The 19,001-nt window shown below is 42.7% G+C and overlaps 1 protein-coding gene across 1 annotated transcript in view; it reads right to left on the bottom strand.

Moving 5' to 3' along the window:
* Positions 1-19,001, bottom strand: part of LOC134877830 (AP-3 complex subunit beta-2) — a 46,501-nt gene that overhangs the window by 22,659 nt on the left and 4,841 nt on the right. Inside the window, exons 2-13 of the mRNA XM_063903493.1 lie at positions 16,110-16,185; positions 15,351-15,425; positions 14,957-15,052; positions 14,045-14,205; positions 13,585-13,651; positions 13,071-13,253; positions 12,286-12,474; positions 6,600-6,697; positions 4,010-4,064; positions 3,834-3,905; positions 2,790-2,852; positions 507-639 (exon numbers count right to left, since the gene is read on the bottom strand). Coding sequence (XP_063759563.1) covers positions 507-639; positions 2,790-2,852; positions 3,834-3,905; positions 4,010-4,064; positions 6,600-6,697; positions 12,286-12,474; positions 13,071-13,253; positions 13,585-13,651; positions 14,045-14,205; positions 14,957-15,052; positions 15,351-15,425; positions 16,110-16,185 — 1,268 coding nt within the window. The remainder of the gene's footprint in view (positions 1-506; positions 640-2,789; positions 2,853-3,833; positions 3,906-4,009; positions 4,065-6,599; positions 6,698-12,285; positions 12,475-13,070; positions 13,254-13,584; positions 13,652-14,044; positions 14,206-14,956; positions 15,053-15,350; positions 15,426-16,109; positions 16,186-19,001) is intronic.

Below are 19,001 nucleotides of genomic sequence, written 5' to 3'. Positions count from 1 at the left end.
TCCCCTTTTTGACAAATAACAAGAGACAAGGGCTCAGTAAATAAAAACACCTGTCAGGGGCTGCAGGGCCACCTCTGTCATTGTTATTTTTTCAGAACAACTTGATAATTTATTTTGATGACTGTTCTTGCATTCTTGCACATTTAAATAGAAGTACAAAATTAAACCAAATGTGAAAACATATTTTTTATTATCAATTAGAACCTTTGACTTTATAACAGGCCAGTTTTTATTTGTAACTGTTTCTTGTTTAAAATGTGAAAGCTGTCTGGAAATGTTTATCTCCTTAAAACTTGATGATTATATCTCATAAATCCCCTTCATGGTTGAATACATTTGTATTAAATTCAATCTAACTTTCAAATGCAAATGAATAAGCTTGATTAAATGATCCTATTGACCCAGTATCTGATTCAACTAGCCACAACAATGAATCCCTTCTACTCTATATTACCTTAATATATATCATTTAAAAATCCGGTTGAGTGTCACACAGAAGGACTCACCGTCTCTGTTGGACAGCAGCTGCACCAGGCCGTTCAGACACGTGTCTCTCACCTCCCCGATGTTTGTGGCGCAGCGGCCGATGGCTTGGATCGTGGCGGCCACAAAGTCTTTATCCATGCTCTTGATGTACGTCTGCCGGAGAGGAATATTCACTCAGTAAAGCGTCACATATACACAGCTGGCTGAACCCTCTTCACTGAGGCACATACTCCTAACTCCTCCCATAGACGCTGCTCAAATTTGGGGTTTCATAAACCTTTATCTTATCTTTTATACAGTGGTATGCAAAAGTTTGGGCACCCCTCTGAGATTTCATGACAATTTGCTTTTCCTTTATAATAGAAGATCACAGCAACAACATTTGTTTTCCTACAAAGATGTAGACGTTTTAGTGTTTTCCAGACCAAAATTCTTAGGGTAGCATTACATAGTTTTATTATAATAAAATAAAATGCAAAAAATGGGATGTGCAAAAGTTTGGGCACCCTTATAAATAGCATTCATTTCAACACCTGTACGGATTTATAGCTGACAGGTTGCTGCACAAAATTGCTTTGATTAGCTCATTAGACCTTCAATTACAAAGACAGGTGGAACCAATCATGAAAAAGGCTATTTAACATAGGTAATAGCTGGCTGTGCCTGGCCTAGGTTCTTTCTTAGGGAGTGGCAAGATGGGGACCTCAAAACAACTCTCCACTGACCTGAAAGCTAAGATAATCCAACATTATAAATTAGGAGAAGGGTACAAAAAATTATCTGACAGGTTTAAACTGTCTGTCTCCACAGTCAGAAACGTAGTTGTGAAATGGAAGGCCACAGGAACAGTCCGTGTGAAGGAAAGATGTGGTAGGCCGACAAAAATAGGGGAAAGGCACAGGCGAAGGATGGTGAAAATGGTCACAGAGAAGCCACAGACCACCTCCAGAGAACTACAACAACATCTGGCTGCTGATGGTGTAGTTGTTCACCGTTCCACAATCCAGCGTACTTTGCACCAGGAAGAGCTCATTGGAAGGGTGATGTGCAAAAAGCCTTTCCTGAGTGTTAATCACAAGAAGAGTCGCATGAGGTATGCAAAAGCACATCTGGACAAGCCAGAAGCATTTTGGAACAAAATACTGTGGTCAGATGAGACCAAGATTGAGTTATTTGGTCATAACATGAACAGGTATGCATGGCGAAAAAAACACACTGCATTCAATGAAAAGAACTTGTTGCCCACTGTAAAATTTGGTGGAGGATCTATCATGTTATGGGGCTGTGTGGCTAGCACAGGTACTGGAAAACTTGTTAAAGTTGAGGGCCACATGAATTCCTTACAGTACCAGGAGATTCTTGACAAGAATGTTCTAGAGTCAGTCACAAAGTTGAAGCTACGCCGGGGTTGGATTTTTCAGCAGGACAATGATCCTAAGCACCGATCAAAATCCACCAAGGAATTCATGCAGAAGCACAGGTACAATGTTCTGGAATGGCCATCCCAGTCCCCAGACCTTAACATCATTGAAAATGTATGGATTTATTTGAAGAAGGCTGTCCATGCACGGAGGCCAAGAAACCTGACTGAACTGGAGACGTTTTGTGTGGAAGAATGGGCCAAAATACCACCTGCCAGGCTTAAGGGACTTGTCTGTGGCTACAGGAGGCGTCTACAGGCCGTTATTGCAGCAAAAGGAGGCAATACTAAATATTAATGGAATTATTTCTTAGGGGTGCCCAAATTTATGCACATGCCTATTTTTGTTTGAATGCACATAAACATGTTTCTGTTTGACCAATAAAAGTTATTTCACTACTGAGATGTTTCTGTTACCATAAGGTATAACATATGTTAAAATGAAGTTGCTGCTTCAAAAGCTCAGCAAGTGACAAACTGATGCAGTGGTTTTCCTAAGGGGTGCCCAAACTTTTGCATACCACTGTATATGTTGCATTAAAGCTCATCTTGTGAGTCAGTCCTTATACTCTATACTGTTGCACATTACTCTTGATATTTTGCACATTCCTTAAAAATATTGACTCTTTAAAAAACACACAGTATCTTCATTGTATTTTCTTTTCTGTATATTTATATTTCTTGTGAGATTATTATTTTATAATAGTTTGCACAATAGTTTCATAGTAGTTCTATAATTGCTACTTTTTACAGTTACATTGATCCTACTTTGCTTATATATATATGCAACGTTATACAAATTACTTTTACATACATAATAGCGAATAAACTTGATTCTGCGTTACGTTTATTTTTCGTTCTTCACAAAGCATCATTACTGTACCTGAAACTCTCTGAGGATGGTGGAAATGTTCGTCTCATTCGCCAGATTGGTGAGAACCTCCAGCTGCAAAAAAGACAAAGAAAGAAAGGTGTAGACTTAATTAAAAGTGGAATACAAAACTGGGCTTACTACAATTACTGCATAACTTTTACGTTATTGTTTATTTAACTGTGTGCCATAAAACTGCACTTTCAATTTTTAAATAGTAGACGTAATAAACATCTTTGAAACAGCTTCATTCTTCTACTAGTTCCAGGATCTGGAGGGAATTTAACTGGAAGAATATGGTCAGATTTGTTATAACCCCAACGATTAGGAAAGGAGTGGTGTCTATTCAACAACCATGCTGGAGAGCATGTGGTCACATGGATGCTGACCATACACACATATTCTGGTCCTGCCAAAAGTTAAGAGGATACTGGGACAAACTATGGAGGGATTTACAAGAAATAATAGGATATGAGATACTAAAAACGTGTAAAATACTCTACTTGTGGAATTTAACACAAGACATAATACAAAGAGAGGATGAGTATCTTGCTAAAGTGCTACTATCAGCCAGGAAGAAAACGATTAAGAGAATGTGGTACAAAGTAGACCCGCCGACTGAGGAGCAGTGGATGTGCACCGTGGAAGAGATTTTTGTAATGGAGAAAATCACACATAAACTGAGACTACAAGAGGCACCATTTGAGGACAAATGTGAAAAATGGACTGATTATAGAGGACGAGAAGAGGACACGACCATTGCCACTGGACAATAAGGACATTGATTTAAGGATGAGTGTTTAACTATGTATGTACGATGTTCCCTGAAACTGTAATTGTTGAAAGAAAAATGAATAAGAAATAACTAAAAGACAAAAAAAGAAACAGCTTCATTCTCATTCCAGGGAGTTGGATTGATTGCTCCGTGTAAGTGGGTTTACAAAGATTGAGAATATACTTTGTTACACTGCCATGCCTCAGGTTAAGGATGAATAGTCTTCAATTATTTCAGCACTCGGACAAAGGGGACAGCAGGACAATAGAAAAGAAAATAACCTTAAGGATTTTAATCTGGGTCGGGTCTGTAGAGCGGATGTAGAAGCTCTTAAGGTACGGCTCAAACATCCCCTGTGAAACAAAAGGACAAGAAGAGAGGAATCAAAAGTCAGTGAATCCGCAGCATTTTGATTTCACACACAAACAACCGATAGACAAATGTAGGCGTCGCTCACCCTCCGTTTAATCGACATTGTCGCCACGTTCTGAAGAACGACGTACTGGACCTCACTGGAGGAGGAGACGGACACACAAGACATTAATGATAAGAAAGAGGGTAAAAATGGTAGTAAAACAAATATATAACCCCTGTTTTGATCCCATCTACCTGACCTGAGGAACCATGTGGCCATAAAAGGTCCACAGCTCTTCATAACAACGGTAATAGTTCTATAAATATGTAATACTAATGTTGGAGCTAAAGTATATATTGCTTTATATTATTTCATATTTAAACTTTTAATTTCTTGCAATTTCTTCCGGTTTATAGCAAATGTATTATTTTTTAGTGTTATTATTTAAGTTACTTAAAGTAGTTTTGATGCTTTTATTTTTAAGGCATCTTTGGCATTATTGTATATAATGGGAGACCAGGTGGTGATGGGATTAGCGCACCAGTATAGCATATGCTTTGTTTTACCAGAAGCATAAAGAGGCCATAGCGAAGGAAAATATTTGTTATAATTTTGGCCACTACAAGTAGGAAAAGATTGCTCACTTATTATTACACTGAAAACAGTAAAGCTTTACAATAAAAAAAACGTAAGTTCTAATCCATTTAAAAAGGTGGGATAAGACAGTAAAAAGATAGTACATAATAAAAGATAGAAACTAAATAACCTATAGGTCATACTGACATTGCAATAACATTTGCATAGATCTGGGAGATTTCTCACAGCTGCAAAATGTCTCACTATGAAAACAATACAAAACCATCCATCGTATTTAGACATGTCGATACAAATCCATCCATTACAGGAAGTACCATCTAAATAAAATCCGAACAACACGTATTCTGAATACTTTTAATCCTATTCATTAGATTAAGATAAAACTCTGGAAGCAAATATAGTTACTCATGCGACACAGACACTGAAAAATACATTAAAAATCATGTCAAAATAACTTATCTAAACTAGTGATCCTAATGCAACCATATTTGCATTCAGGCATGTTCGTAGATTATCCAATACACAACTAAAGACCAATAAAAAGTAAGAAATCAGCAGCTTCCTTGTTAAACATGCAGGCGTTACTCCCAGGGTAGTAAACCAACGTGTTTGTGATTAGCGCTGAGACTCTGTATGAATAATAAAGTGTAACAAACATATCGTAGTGTGCGACCGAGAGGCGCTTCTCATTGCCGACTGCTGAGTGATGATCCCATTACAGCTGCTCAGCCACAGGAGCTCCCGTTCAATAAGAGGCTGACAGTGTGCAGGACTTACAGCCGAGAGGCCGGCCATCGCTCCTCATGCTTTATGCCTCCATGTTTACCTCAGATGCACCGAGCTCCCTGTTTAATTTCACTCCTTGCTTCAGGCCTGTGCAGATATATTTCACTACCTTCACTTGTCATTTTTTTTTCTGTTCTCAAACTGTTTTCCACTTTGCTGAAGGTCTTTATAGTTTTCTTTTTTCACATTCAGCTGTGTTTCATAAATGCAGTGCTGCAAGGTGACGTATTTTGCAAGCCAAACGGGAAATTAGCCTCGGTTTCTTTGACATAAACTAAAAGGGATTATTTATTTGTAATTACTTACTCTCCTTATTGACGCTGTAATACGCTAAGGAGGGAAAGGACCCTATGCCACGTATTCACTAAACTGACGGAAGTACTGTTATGCTTTGAGGCAACCAATAGGAAGAGGCGACCTCTGGACAAAGAGCAATGTAACTAAGGATTCGACCTCTTTTCGCTCGGACCCACGGACAGTAAACACCTCGTGAGCCCTATTCATTTTTTGGGCCTGTTCAAGTGTGTTCTGAGCTACTGAGCCACAGCTGTGAACCTTTGTAAAACCTACTGCTGCATCCTTTTATTAAATAGTCCTTTTAAAACTTATATGAGGAGCTTTGCTTGGTTTTCTTTAAAATCGACTCCTGGGCTTCGAACAAAAGAACATTTCCTACAAAACTTCATGACACTTTTGGGATTTGTTCAGGAAGTTACAAAAATTGAACACCAGATGTATGATTTTGAAGCATAAAAGCAATGGCTGCTAAAAGCTAACATAATGCTAACTATAGCCACAGCCGCAGGACTTCAACGTCAACACCACTGACTAAATGGGTTTCTTGTTTTTAGCAAGATGGCTTTTAATGTTCTCTGTAGTCTAATTTAACCAAATAATTGTACAATTTGGGTCAAAGAATTACGTTATTCCATCTTTTATTAGTCACCGCCTTTTTTGTTTTTATTCATGTGTGTATTCTGGTGTATTTTATGTTGCAGAACAAGACACAAACACTACTTTAGATTGTGTTTACTGTAGATTTTTCAGGAATCATACATAAAACCCAATGGAAAAGCCAGATGACTTTAAGGAATTCATTAAATCTAACTAATTTCCCAGTTATAGGAGTCATTTCTGCAGTAGTATTTTCAAGCTGAGCTCCATTCTCAGCCACCATAATGTTGTGAAGTGGCTCATGCTGCTGCCACGATCACACCATATTTAATTTTGAAACAGGCCTGCTGCTATAATCTGCAGTACTGCAATTTGAATAGATAATTAATTTCAGATTAAAGACAGGACAGCTCACCTGTGGCTCCTCAGAAGACGGACCAGAGCCTTGGCGATCACCCCGATCTCCGCTTTGGGGGCCAGATGGAAGTAGAGCTGGGCCACAGCCATAACCACCTAATGCATGCAGGGAAAACAGATGTAGTGTGCTACAACATTGCAATATAAAAAACAGTAAAAGAGATGCATGTTGCCTTTACTGTCCATCTCATTTCCGTTGCAACAGTCCATTACTATCACTGCCTGAAACGCATGAAATAACTAAACCTTTTTTATTTTTCAGCTGAAAGGAAGAAGACCACATTTGATTTCAAGTCCAACAAATTATCTTGCACTCAAGGGGGAGGTTTTTTTTAAGGTCTTTCAAGAATTCAAGCTGCATTATGCACAAAATGATCAACCGTGTTTCTGGCCACATCGTGAATATCCAATATTCTGTTTTAGACTGCTTCCTCAGGGAGGTACCTGGCTCTTTAAGGGATTAATTTCAGCTTTTCAGATGAAAAAGCTGCCCGCGTTGTTGGACTTCCGGAACTCGCGACGAACATTCCGGAACTCGCAACGAACATTCCGGAACTCGCAACGAACATTCCGGAACTCGAACATTCCGGAACTCGCGACGAACATTCCGGAACTCGAACATTCCGGAACTCGCGACGAACATTCCGGAACTCACGAACATTCCGGAACTCGCGACGAACATTCCGGAACCTGCGACGAACATTCCGGAACTCGCGACGAACATTCCGGAACTCGCGACGAACATTCCGGAACCTCCGACGAACATTCCGGAACTCGCGACGAACATTCCGGAACCTCCGACGAACATTCCGGAACTCAGGACGAACATTCCGGAACCTCCGACGAACATTCCGGAACCTGCGACGAACATTCCGGAACTCGCGACGAACATTCCGGAACCTCCGACGAACATTCCGGAACTCAGGACGAACATTCCGGAACCTCTGACGAACATTCCGGAACCTGCGACGAACATTCCGGAACTCGCGACGAACATTCCGGAACTCAGGACGAACATTCCGGAACCTGCGACGAACATTCCGGAACTTTCGACGAACATTCCGGAACTCGCGACGAACATTCCGGAACTCGCGACGAACATTCCGGAACTCTCGACGAACATTCCGGAACTTTCGACGAACATTCCGGAACTCGCGACGAACATTCCGGAACTCAGGACGAACATTCCGGAACCTCCGACGAACATTCCGGAACCTGCGACGAACATTCCGGAACTCGCGACGAACATTCCGGAACTCGCGACGAACATTCCGGAACTCGCGACGAACATTCCGGAACTCAGGACGAACATTCCGGAACTCGCGACGAACATTCCGGAACTTCCGACGAACATTCCGGAACTCGAACATTCCGGAACTCGAACATTCCGGAACTCGCGACGAACATTCCGGAACTCGAACATTCCGGAACTCGCAACGAACATTCCGGAACTCGCGACGAACATTCCGGAACCTGCGACGAACATTCCGGAACCTGCGACGAACATTCCGGAACCTCCGACGAACATTCCGGAACCTGCGACGAACATTCCGGAACTCGCGACGAACATTCCGGAACTCGCGACGAACATTCCGGAACCTCCGACGAACATTCCGGAACTCGCGACGAACATTCCGGAACCTGCGACGAACATTCCGGAACCTCCGACGAACATTCCGGAACCTGCGACGAACATTCCGGAACTCGCGACGAACATTCCGGAACCTCCGACGAACATTCCGGAACTCGCGACGAACATTCCGGAACCTCCGACGAACATTCCGGAACTCAGGACGAACATTCCGGAACCTCCGACGAACATTCCGGAACCTGCGACGAACATTCCGGAACTCAGGACGAACATTCCGGAACCTGCGACGAACATTCCGGAACCTGCGACGAACATTCCGGAACTCAGGACGAACATTCCGGAACCTCCGACGAACATTCCGGAACTCAGGACGAACATTCCGGAACTCGCGACGAACATTCCGGAACCTCCAACGAACATTCCGGAACCTCCGACGAACATTCCGGAACTCGCGACGCACATTCCGGAACCTGCGACGAACATTCCGGAACTCAGGACGAACATTCCGGAACTTCCGACGAACATTCCGGAACCTCCGACGAACATTCCGGAACTCGCGACGAACATTCCGGAACCTCCGACGAACATTCCGGAACCTGCGACGAACATTCCGGAACTCTCGACGAACATTCCGGAACTCGCGACGAACATTCCGGAACCTGCGACGAACATTCCGGAACCTCCGACGAACATTCCGGAACCTGCGACGAACATTCCGGAACTCGCGACGAACATTCCGGAACCTCCGACGAACATTCCGGAACCTCCGACGAACATTCCGGAACCTGCGACGAACATTCCGGAACTCTCGACGAACATTCCGGAACCTGCGACGAACATTCCGGAACCTCCGACGAACATTCCGGAACCTGCGACGAACATTCCGGAACTCGCGACGAACATTCCGGAACTCGCGACGAACATTCCGGAACCTCCGACGAACATTCCGGAACTCGCGACGAACATTCCGGAACCTGCGACGAACATTCCGGAACCTCCGACGAACATTCCGGAACCTGCGACGAACATTCCGGAACTCGCGACGAACATTCCGGAACCTCCGACGAACATTCCGGAACTCGCGACGAACATTCCGGAACCTCCGACGAACATTCCGGAACTCAGGACGAACATTCCGGAACCTCCGACGAACATTCCGGAACTCAGGACGAACATTCCGGAACTCGCGACGAACATTCCGGAACCTCCAACGAACATTCCGGAACCTCCGACGAACATTCCGGAACTCGCGACGCACATTCCGGAACCTGCGACGAACATTCCGGAACTCAGGACGAACATTCCGGAACTTCCGACGAACATTCCGGAACCTCCGACGAACATTCCGGAACTCGCGACGAACATTCCGGAACCTCCGACGAACATTCCGGAACCTGCGACGAACATTCCGGAACTCTCGACGAACATTCCGGAACTCGCGACGAACATTCCGGAACCTGCGACGAACATTCCGGAACCTCGGACGAACATTCCGGAACCTGCGACGAACATTCCGGAACTCGCGACGAACATTCCGGAACCTCCGACGAACATTCCGGAACCTCCGACGAACATTCCGGAACCTGCGACGAACATTCCGGAACTCTCGACGAACATTCCGGAACCTGCGACGAACATTCCGGAACCTCCGACGAACATTCCGGAACCTGCGACGAACATTCCGGAACTCGCGACGAACATTCCGGAACTCGCGACGAACATTCCGGAACCTCCGACGAACATTCCGGAACTCGCGACGAACATTCCGGAACCTGCGACGAACATTCCGGAACCTCCGACGAACATTCCGGAACCTGCGACGAACATTCCGGAACTCGCGACGAACATTCCGGAACCTCCGACGAACATTCCGGAACTCGCGACGAACATTCCGGAACCTCCGACGAACATTCCGGAACTCAGGACGAACATTCCGGAACCTCCGACGAACATTCCGGAACCTGCGACGAACATTCCGGAACTCAGGACGAACATTCCGGAACCTGCGACGAACATTCCGGAACCTGCGACGAACATTCCGGAACTCAGGACGAACATTCCGGAACCTCCGACGAACATTCCGGAACTCAGGACGAACATTCCGGAACTCGCGACGAACATTCCGGAACCTCCAACGAACATTCCGGAACCTCCGACGAACATTCCGGAACTCGCGACGCACATTCCGGAACCTGCGACGAACATTCCGGAACTCAGGACGAACATTCCGGAACTTCCGACGAACATTCCGGAACCTCCGACGAACATTCCGGAACTCGCGACGAACATTCCGGAACCTCCGACGAACATTCCGGAACCTGCGACGAACATTCCGGAACTCTCGACGAACATTCCGGAACTCGCGACGAACATTCCGGAACCTGCGACGAACATTCCGGAACCTCCGACGAACATTCCGGAACCTGCGACGAACATTCCGGAACTCGCGACGAACATTCCGGAACCTCCGACGAACATTCCGGAACCTCCGACGAACATTCCGGAACTCGCGACGAACATTCCGGAACCTCCGACGAACATTCCGGAACTCGCGACGAACATTCCGGAACCTCCGACGAACATTCCGGAACTCAGGACGAACATTCCGGAACCTCCGACGAACATTCCGGAACCTGCGACGAACATTCCGGAACTCGCGACGAACATTCCGGAACTCGCGACGAACATTCCGGAACCTCCGACGAACATTCCGGAACCTGCGACGAACATTCCGGAACACGCGACGAACATTCCGGAACCTCCGACGAACATTCCGGAACTCGCGACGAACATTCCGGAACCTCCGACGAACATTCCGGAACTCGCGACGAACATTCCGGAACTCGCGACGAACATTCCGGAACTCGCGACGAACATTCCGGAACTCAGGACGAACATTCCGGAACCTGCAACGAACATTCCGGAACTCAGGACGAACATTCCGGAACCTGCAACGAACATTCCGGAACCTGCGACGAACATTCCGGAACTCAGGACGAACATTCCGGAACCTGCGACGAACATTCCGGAACCTGCGACGAACATTCCGGAACTCAGGACGAACATTCCGGAACCTCCGACGAACATTCCGGAACTCAGGACGAACATTCCGGAACTCGCGACGAACATTCCGGAACTCAGGGCGAACATTCCGGAACTCGCGACGAACATTCCGGAACCTCCGACGAACATTCCGGAACTCTAGACGAACATTCCGGAACCTCCGACGAACATTCCGGAACCCGCGACGAACATTCCGGAACTCGCGACGAACATTCCGGAACTCGCGACGAACATTCCGGAACTCGCGAAGAACATTCCGGAACCTCCGACGAACATTCCGGAACCTGCGACGAACCTTCCAGAACTTTGGACGAACATTCCAGAATGTTGAACTTAAAACAAACATTACAAAATTTCGGACAAACATACCAGAAGTCAGGACGAACATTCCAGAACTTAGGACGAACATTCTGGAATGTTGATTGACAATTCCGGGGTATGTATAGATTCTTACCTCCAATGCCCTTCTCTATTAAAATAAAGCACGATTTCGGAAAAAGGCTCACTGGAATGAACCTTTTTTATTTTACATGCTTTGTTGGACGAACATTCCGGAACTTCAGAAAGTAGGATGAACATTCCGGAACTTTGGACAAACAATCCGGAATGTTAAAGCTCACTACATGCAATTTGAGGAACAGGATTAATCTTGAAATGCCTTCAAATAAACAGCTCCACCACAGCAGAACCGAGGCAGGATAATGTGTGACGGGAGAGTTCCCTAACATCTGACATTGATCAAAACAGGCTTTCCAAGGTGACCACAGCAGCACTAATGTATTGCATTGCTTTAATAATTTCCTCTTGGAGATTATCCACACTTCACATTGAGAGGTCAGCTCTGAGTAGGGGCTCAAAGGCACTACAGCTGCTTGTTAATACAAACCAAGGTTGTGCAGCTGAAGACCTCGACTACTCAAAACACCGACCTGTTGCTAATGTTCAAAAACCATAATGATTTCTGCCATGGCAACTGGCTCAAGAGGAGGGTTATTGTTAGTGTGTGTGTGTTAATTCAGAAGTGTCTTACGGCTGCGTTGCGGCTCTGCAGGAGCGGCTTGGTGTTTCTCAGCAGCAGCCGGTGATCCGGATCCATCACGTAAGGCTTCCTCTTGGCCATGGGAGCCTCCGCTTTCTTTTCTTTCTCCTCCTCTTCCTCATCCTCGTCTTCATCCGAGCCGTAGAAGGTCTTGTCGCTTCCCTCCTCCAGCAGGGACTCCTGAAGAGACAGAGGGGATTAAACTGTTTGTTTGGGGGACAAACAGACCCAGACAGAATCTCTTCTGCATGGAAAATACTTAGTGGCTGCTTAAAAAAACAAACACCAGATGGTTATTTGGTTTTGAGTGTATTTTAAAAGGCAGCAACACTGTTTATGTGCAGCATCATTAGAAATCCTTGTGTTTGACAAAAAAATATGGGGCAAAATGGTTTCTACAGATTGATCCTGAGCAAGACACTTCACCCCAATTGCTCCTGTGAGGATTGTCCACAGTATTGAGTGTATGTAAGTCGATTTGGGTAAAAGCGTCTAACAAGTGACATGACATGTACTGTAATGTTGTCCGCACATGCATTGGAAACTCCCCAAAATATAATGTTTATAGTGGTATGAAAACGTGTCTAAGTTGAAATCAAGTTGATAGATGGGTTGTAAAAACTGATAAATAAAGAGAAAAATCACTGTTGTGGACTGCACTGATCGTGTGTGTGTGTGTGTGTGTGTGTGTGTGTGTGTGTGTGTGTGTGTGTGTGTGTGTGTGTGTGTGTGTGTGTGTGTGTGTGTGTGTGTGTGTGTGTGTGTTTCTAGCTCACGTTCATGTTGGGGTTCAGGAACTGGGTCCTGGCGTAGCGGGTCAGCATGTTGATGATGACGACCTGCCCCCACTCCTCCACGTCGATCAGCAGGTTGCACAGCTTCCTGTAGTTCTTGTGGATCAGCTCGATGCGTTCGGGACAAACCTCCTCAAACGCCATCACAACGCTTCCCGCTACCAGCTGAGCACACATTTAAAAAAGTTAATATTGTATGCATAACATTTAATGGAATAATAACACACAGTAAATAATGCTGGAAACACATTTATAAATAAATTAAAATGCTAAAATATCTAATCCAATTGTTATATTAAAGTAAAGAAAATAATATTGTATGAATATTACAATTATAACCATTTTGTTTTCTAACTTATATCATATATTAGATTATTATTTTAATTAAAATAAATCTGAAAAAATAAACATATCAATCAAAAAATAAATCCTTAAATGGTGACTGAATTTTTGGATCTAGTGCAATAAATACTGGATCAGTGGTGTGAAAACTCACCGTGGTTTTATCAGCGAGGAGTTTCTCTATGACTTCAATCAGCTGGTCCTTCTGTTCTGGATCCAAACTGTGGACAGAGGACAATAAAACCAATGCATAAAACAAGAAAAGCTAGAGAAAGAGAGGGTGATTTTTCTTAAATAAACTATAAATAATACTGTGCAGTATCGGAGTTCACTTTTACTTCCATGAAAGGTGCAAGTTTCACAGTAAGTCATAAAGTTTGATCTTAGCCTCGTGGTTCTCAAAAAAAGATAAGGACTCATGCTGTGGCCTTAAACACAGATTTCGAACTGAAAAAGTATAATTTTTGCTTATTTTAAACCTTAATAGAACAACTGTTTTAAGCAGTAATGTCTGCAACTAAAAGGCCTCTTGCAATAAATATGAATAAGTGAAATAATCTTAGTTCGCCAGACTGTCAAGAACAGGGGGTACTGAAAAAGTCTCATTATGTCACCTGTAGAGTTTAGGGATTGCGTGAGCGGCCGTCTTCCTGACGTATGGAGACATATCGGAGGCAGCCTCTTTGATGGCCAGCATCATGATGGGGACGATGATCGTGACTCGGATGCTGGAGAGGACTCGCAGAGCGCTGGCTCTGATCAGCTGGTTCGGATCCTATGAAAGAAAAGAGCCAAAATTCAGAAGCAATATTAACGCCATTGGTTGATATTACTCGTATGGCTCAGAGTCTACCGAAATACAAGGATGTAATTAGGCAGAAAGGAGCTTTAAGCTAATGCTAACAAGCTAACAGTGACAATGCTAACATGCTGAACAGGTGGGATGTTTTTTCTTAGTCTAGCCTGGCAGCATGCCAACATTTGCGAATTAGCACTAAATACAGCATACAGCTAAGGGTTAAGGTAATGTTAACCATACTGCAAGTCATTTGGCATAAAACAACATATTTGACAAATTAAAAATGTAATCTGATGATGGCGCTATATTAAAAGTTGAGTGATCTTTCAAGTTTATCCTTTGGGAACTTTCAAAATCTGCAGCAATTTCCCAGCCATCCATTTGATATTTGTCAAGATATTACACTCAAAGACATACAGATCAACATCATGCTGGCACAAAATGTCGCTAAGATTAATCTTTTTGGAACTATGAAGGTCTGTAGAAAATGTACTTACATACTGTATAGCAATTGAGATATTTTACTCTCGATCAAACCAGTGGACCGATTGACACATCGACACCTCCAATAATAGAACCATGCTGATAGTGTGGCTTAAAATATGCAGTCAATAGTTAATTTCTGTTTTATTTTAATGTTTGAGCCCTATTTGGTGCCAAATGTGTTTTTCTGTGTTGTGAAAAACTCAAAAGTCTGGAGGACTTTCCATATATAAAGCTGCTTTACCTTTAACCCTCGCTGGAAGGTGGAGATGGAGAGCAGAGCGAGATCCTGCTGCTCCTCAGCGTAACGCACCAAGTAAACATAGACCAGCTTCTTCACCTGCAGAGAGAAACAAACCGAAGGGAAAAAAACAGTTTTAATCCAAATTATGTAGATTAGTTCAAGTATTTTCACTGAGATAAAGGCTGAAGTAAAGAGATGAAGCAAAGTGATAAAGACCTTAAAAAGGGAGAGGATGGAAATTCCAATTTTGGTTCAGGTGAGATAAAGTCGAAAAGAAAAACAGGGCTTTGTAAAATGTGATAAGATGATGTTTAAATTACAAGGAAGAAAAAACCAGATAAAAAACAACCAAGCTGAAGGAAACAACAAATACATTAAAGCCTTCTTTACAAACCTCAATGTTTTTACAGGCCACGTTTTTCACCACGGCGGGGAAGAGATCGGATGCATTTTTACCCCGGGCGATCATCTGCAGAGAAGAGCGGAGAAAATACAGCAGTGAGGATTTACAAGGTGACATTTTCAATAATTTGCAAACGAAAATGCAACCATTTTATATTTTATTCCAGCCCCTTGTTAGGCTTTTCCTTCCCCTTTTATCTCCGCTTTCCTGCAAGGATGATGAATGGGCGAATGAGTGTGGAGCTTCAGATTATGAGTTAGTAATATTTAACAGCTGACTGCGCACTTCTCTGACCATGGTATTTTAATCTGCATTTCCTATAAAAGCATTTTTATCCTTCAAAATGACAAAACTCAGCTTTGATACAGAGAATAAGCTTTGGGTCTTTGTCAAAAAAAAATGAAATGATGCATGTTGCACATTTGTGCTCAAAGCTACCTCTGTTTTAAATCAGCGTAACTCTCCACTTTGAGTATATTATATAGTATTGCCATGTTTTATTGCATTTTACTGCACTCTTATATAACTATATTTTGTGTAAATATTGTGGGGTTTTTTTCTACATTTGTAGCAATATTCTTAGCTTTTATAATTGTACTACTTTATTATTTTCTTATCTCTGTGTCTCTGTATGCACCACTTATACCAAAGCAAATTCCTCTTAAGTGTAAACCTACTTGGTAATAAACTGATTCTGATGTTGACTTACATGCTCAGTGAAATCCCAAAGTAAACATTATTTATACTCACAGCCACAATGCGCTTCATTGCCTCCAGCTTCAGCGAGTCTTTGTTGCTGTCCAACATCTCCTTCAGGTCGTCGTGTCTGAGGGAGGAAAAACACAGAAAATGAGGCTCACTTTTTTTTTAAGCTGCAGGGGAAACTGAGTGACCTCAAAACAAGAAACGTGGACCTGTTTGATTTCCATTCAACGCTCACAATGTTTCAAAGTCTGCAAGCGTGACCCAGAAAATTATTCTCTTTGAAGAGGGAAATCCAGCATGCCAAATATGGAAAACCTTTGAAACTGGAGCTCATAAAAGCGGGGTAATTGTAAAGTGAAACAATCTCTAAACATGTTGACTTCTAAAATAATTCATGAGAAGATATGACCCCCATTCTGTTGCTGCTTTACTTCCTGAATTTCCACACATGCATAAATAAAAAGGCACATCTTATCTTAAATCAATAACCAACAACTGCAAGGAACAGAGTGCTGAAATGATTAGTCGATACACAGATACACAGAACAGTAATATTAATTGGCTTTTTTCACCATCAACTAATTGCTTGATTCACCTGCAGAATTAAGTAGTAAGTACCATCATCAACACTGATCAACTCTTTGTGCTATTGTGTTATTTAATTAACCGTAACATTTATTAGCAGATCTTAAACACGTGTTTTGGTTCTGCTCACAATCCCCAAAAGTCTAATTAGAGTATCTCAGTTTAAATCTTCAACTCAACCCCATTACTAATTTCTTTCCCAATTGTTTTTGGAAAGTGGAGAATTGGAAGTCTGTTCATCTTCTGAATCGTTAAGATTTTTCTTAAAATGGAGAAGATTTAATATTCGTTGCAGATTACTTGTATTCAATACTTTTGAATTGAAACTCTGTACAGAATAATTCCTGTTACCTGGAGTTAAGCAGTAAAACATCATTATTAGTTGCAACCGTAAGGGCTGTTTTTTCAGAGTAAGAAATCAGAAAAAGTATTTTGTTATGTCCAAACCGAAATGACACCCAGCCCTATTGAACATGCATTTTAACATATCTAAAAAGATATCTCCTACAGTATTTTGACCCATTTAATGAGGATAACAGCCTTCTTCCCAGATACACCAAAGGTGTCTGTGACCCAGTTAAAACACGACTCTGCCTCCTTCCCTGTCAGAGACACTGGGATCAGACCAGTGAGCTCACACACGAGCAGCGGGATCCTTTTAGTGGATCCACCCTGCTGCCGCACAGAAACACAAAAACAACACAGACCGTTTCCTCAAAATCTGCCAGGAGGAACCTGCAAACAGCAGCAGGGCCGACAGGATCAGAGCAGCAGCTGCCCGGAGAGGGACGCCAGCTAATTACATGACCAAACACTGACCCATCACATCTGCTCTGCTGCTTTTTCAATGTTACACAACAGGAGAAAACACTTACTTCACCTTTTACTAGAAATAAGGAAAATGCATGTCCTTTTTTTTAGTTAAACATTCAATTGTTGGTACGAGGACACACACATGTTTAATAAAACCCTTGATTTATTTAACTTGCACACTGACTAAGTCGGCATTTTGTATGTGTTTTTTATTTATTTCTGGGGGTAACTTTCATCAAGACTGCTAGAACTAGGAATTAGGATTGACTTTTAACATACTCATGTCTTTGATTGTGATCTGTCTGCTGTTAAATCCAATTGTGTGTTGTTATCTGTGATTGTCTCTAAATACAGCAATTCAATTACTCTATTGGCTTTTGAATAACTGTTTGTAAGCATGTTAAAACGCAGATGTATTATGTGTTTCTGTTGCACTGTCTTAATGCTTTTAGTGTTTTTTTCCAAAAAGCACTTCAAGTTGCCTGAATCAAGTTGCCGTGCCGTGCCCTGAAGTAGAAGAGCATAGCTGATGAAGTTAGTGCAGATGCATGATTTGTGTACTTTTTGGGGTTGTACATTGTTTAATGAGGTGAAGCAGTACGGTTTGATGCCAGTATAGAGCACTACAGAAGTGATGTTTGCTCTGAAAAAGCTGATGGAGAAGTGAAGAGAAGCTCTATAGGAAGGAATTGTGTCCTTGTGGTGTTAAGGAGGAAGTGGAGAGTCAGCGTTTCCAGGAATATCACAATGTCATCTGCAAATGAGAGAAATTCCTGTCAAATATCATCTGAGTTTCCTATTGAGCCTAAAAACAATTGATAGGGAGGCTATGTGACGACTGACATCCAGGCATGAAGATTTTGTTGTACATGTTGCAGTCTTTTGTGCACCATTCATTCCTAAACTTAAATACAGAGTTAAATCCCAGGTCAATTGCACGTTAAACGGTCTTGAATGTGTATTATTCAGTGAGTTTCATTTGTTCTTGTTGATTAAACTAATGTCAAACTTTATCTGACAATGAAGTAGTATCGTATCGTAGTTTCTCATATAGTAGCGTAGCACAGTGTAGCACAGCGTTGCGTAACGTATCGGAACATATCAGATCATAACGTAGCTTAACGTATTCTATCGAATCTTAAGAGGGGAGCTCGATATGACTGAGTAGAGACTAAAAGTGGTGAAGGGTGCAGTAAGAGTGACGGATGGGTTTAAGGTGGAGGCCTTTTTTGTTTACAACGGTGACTGACAGGTTGACAGACGAGATCAGGCAGGAGTCTCCGTGGACCATGATGCTCGGGGTGACATTGTGATCTGCAGGGAATGGAAAGTAGGGAGCATGTTGAGGAGAGGTGGAGGGATGCACTGGAGCGAAGAGGAATTTATAACAACTTTTTTCAAAATTACATTTTTGAGAATTCAGAAATCTTCACCTGAACAGCACACAAGTGTGATTTTGAACCTGGCTAAATCCAATGTTCACATTCACAATAATTAGTTAAAAATATTCAGTTCTTGTGGTATCTTTTACTTAACACC

Source organism: Eleginops maclovinus, chromosome 2 (genome assembly GCF_036324505.1).
Source record: "Eleginops maclovinus isolate JMC-PN-2008 ecotype Puerto Natales chromosome 2, JC_Emac_rtc_rv5, whole genome shotgun sequence".
NCBI classification, from domain to species: Eukaryota; Metazoa; Chordata; class Actinopteri; order Perciformes; family Eleginopidae; genus Eleginops; species Eleginops maclovinus.
The sequence above is the reverse complement of the archived record's forward strand: the minus strand, read 5'-3'. Positions and strand labels throughout refer to the sequence as shown.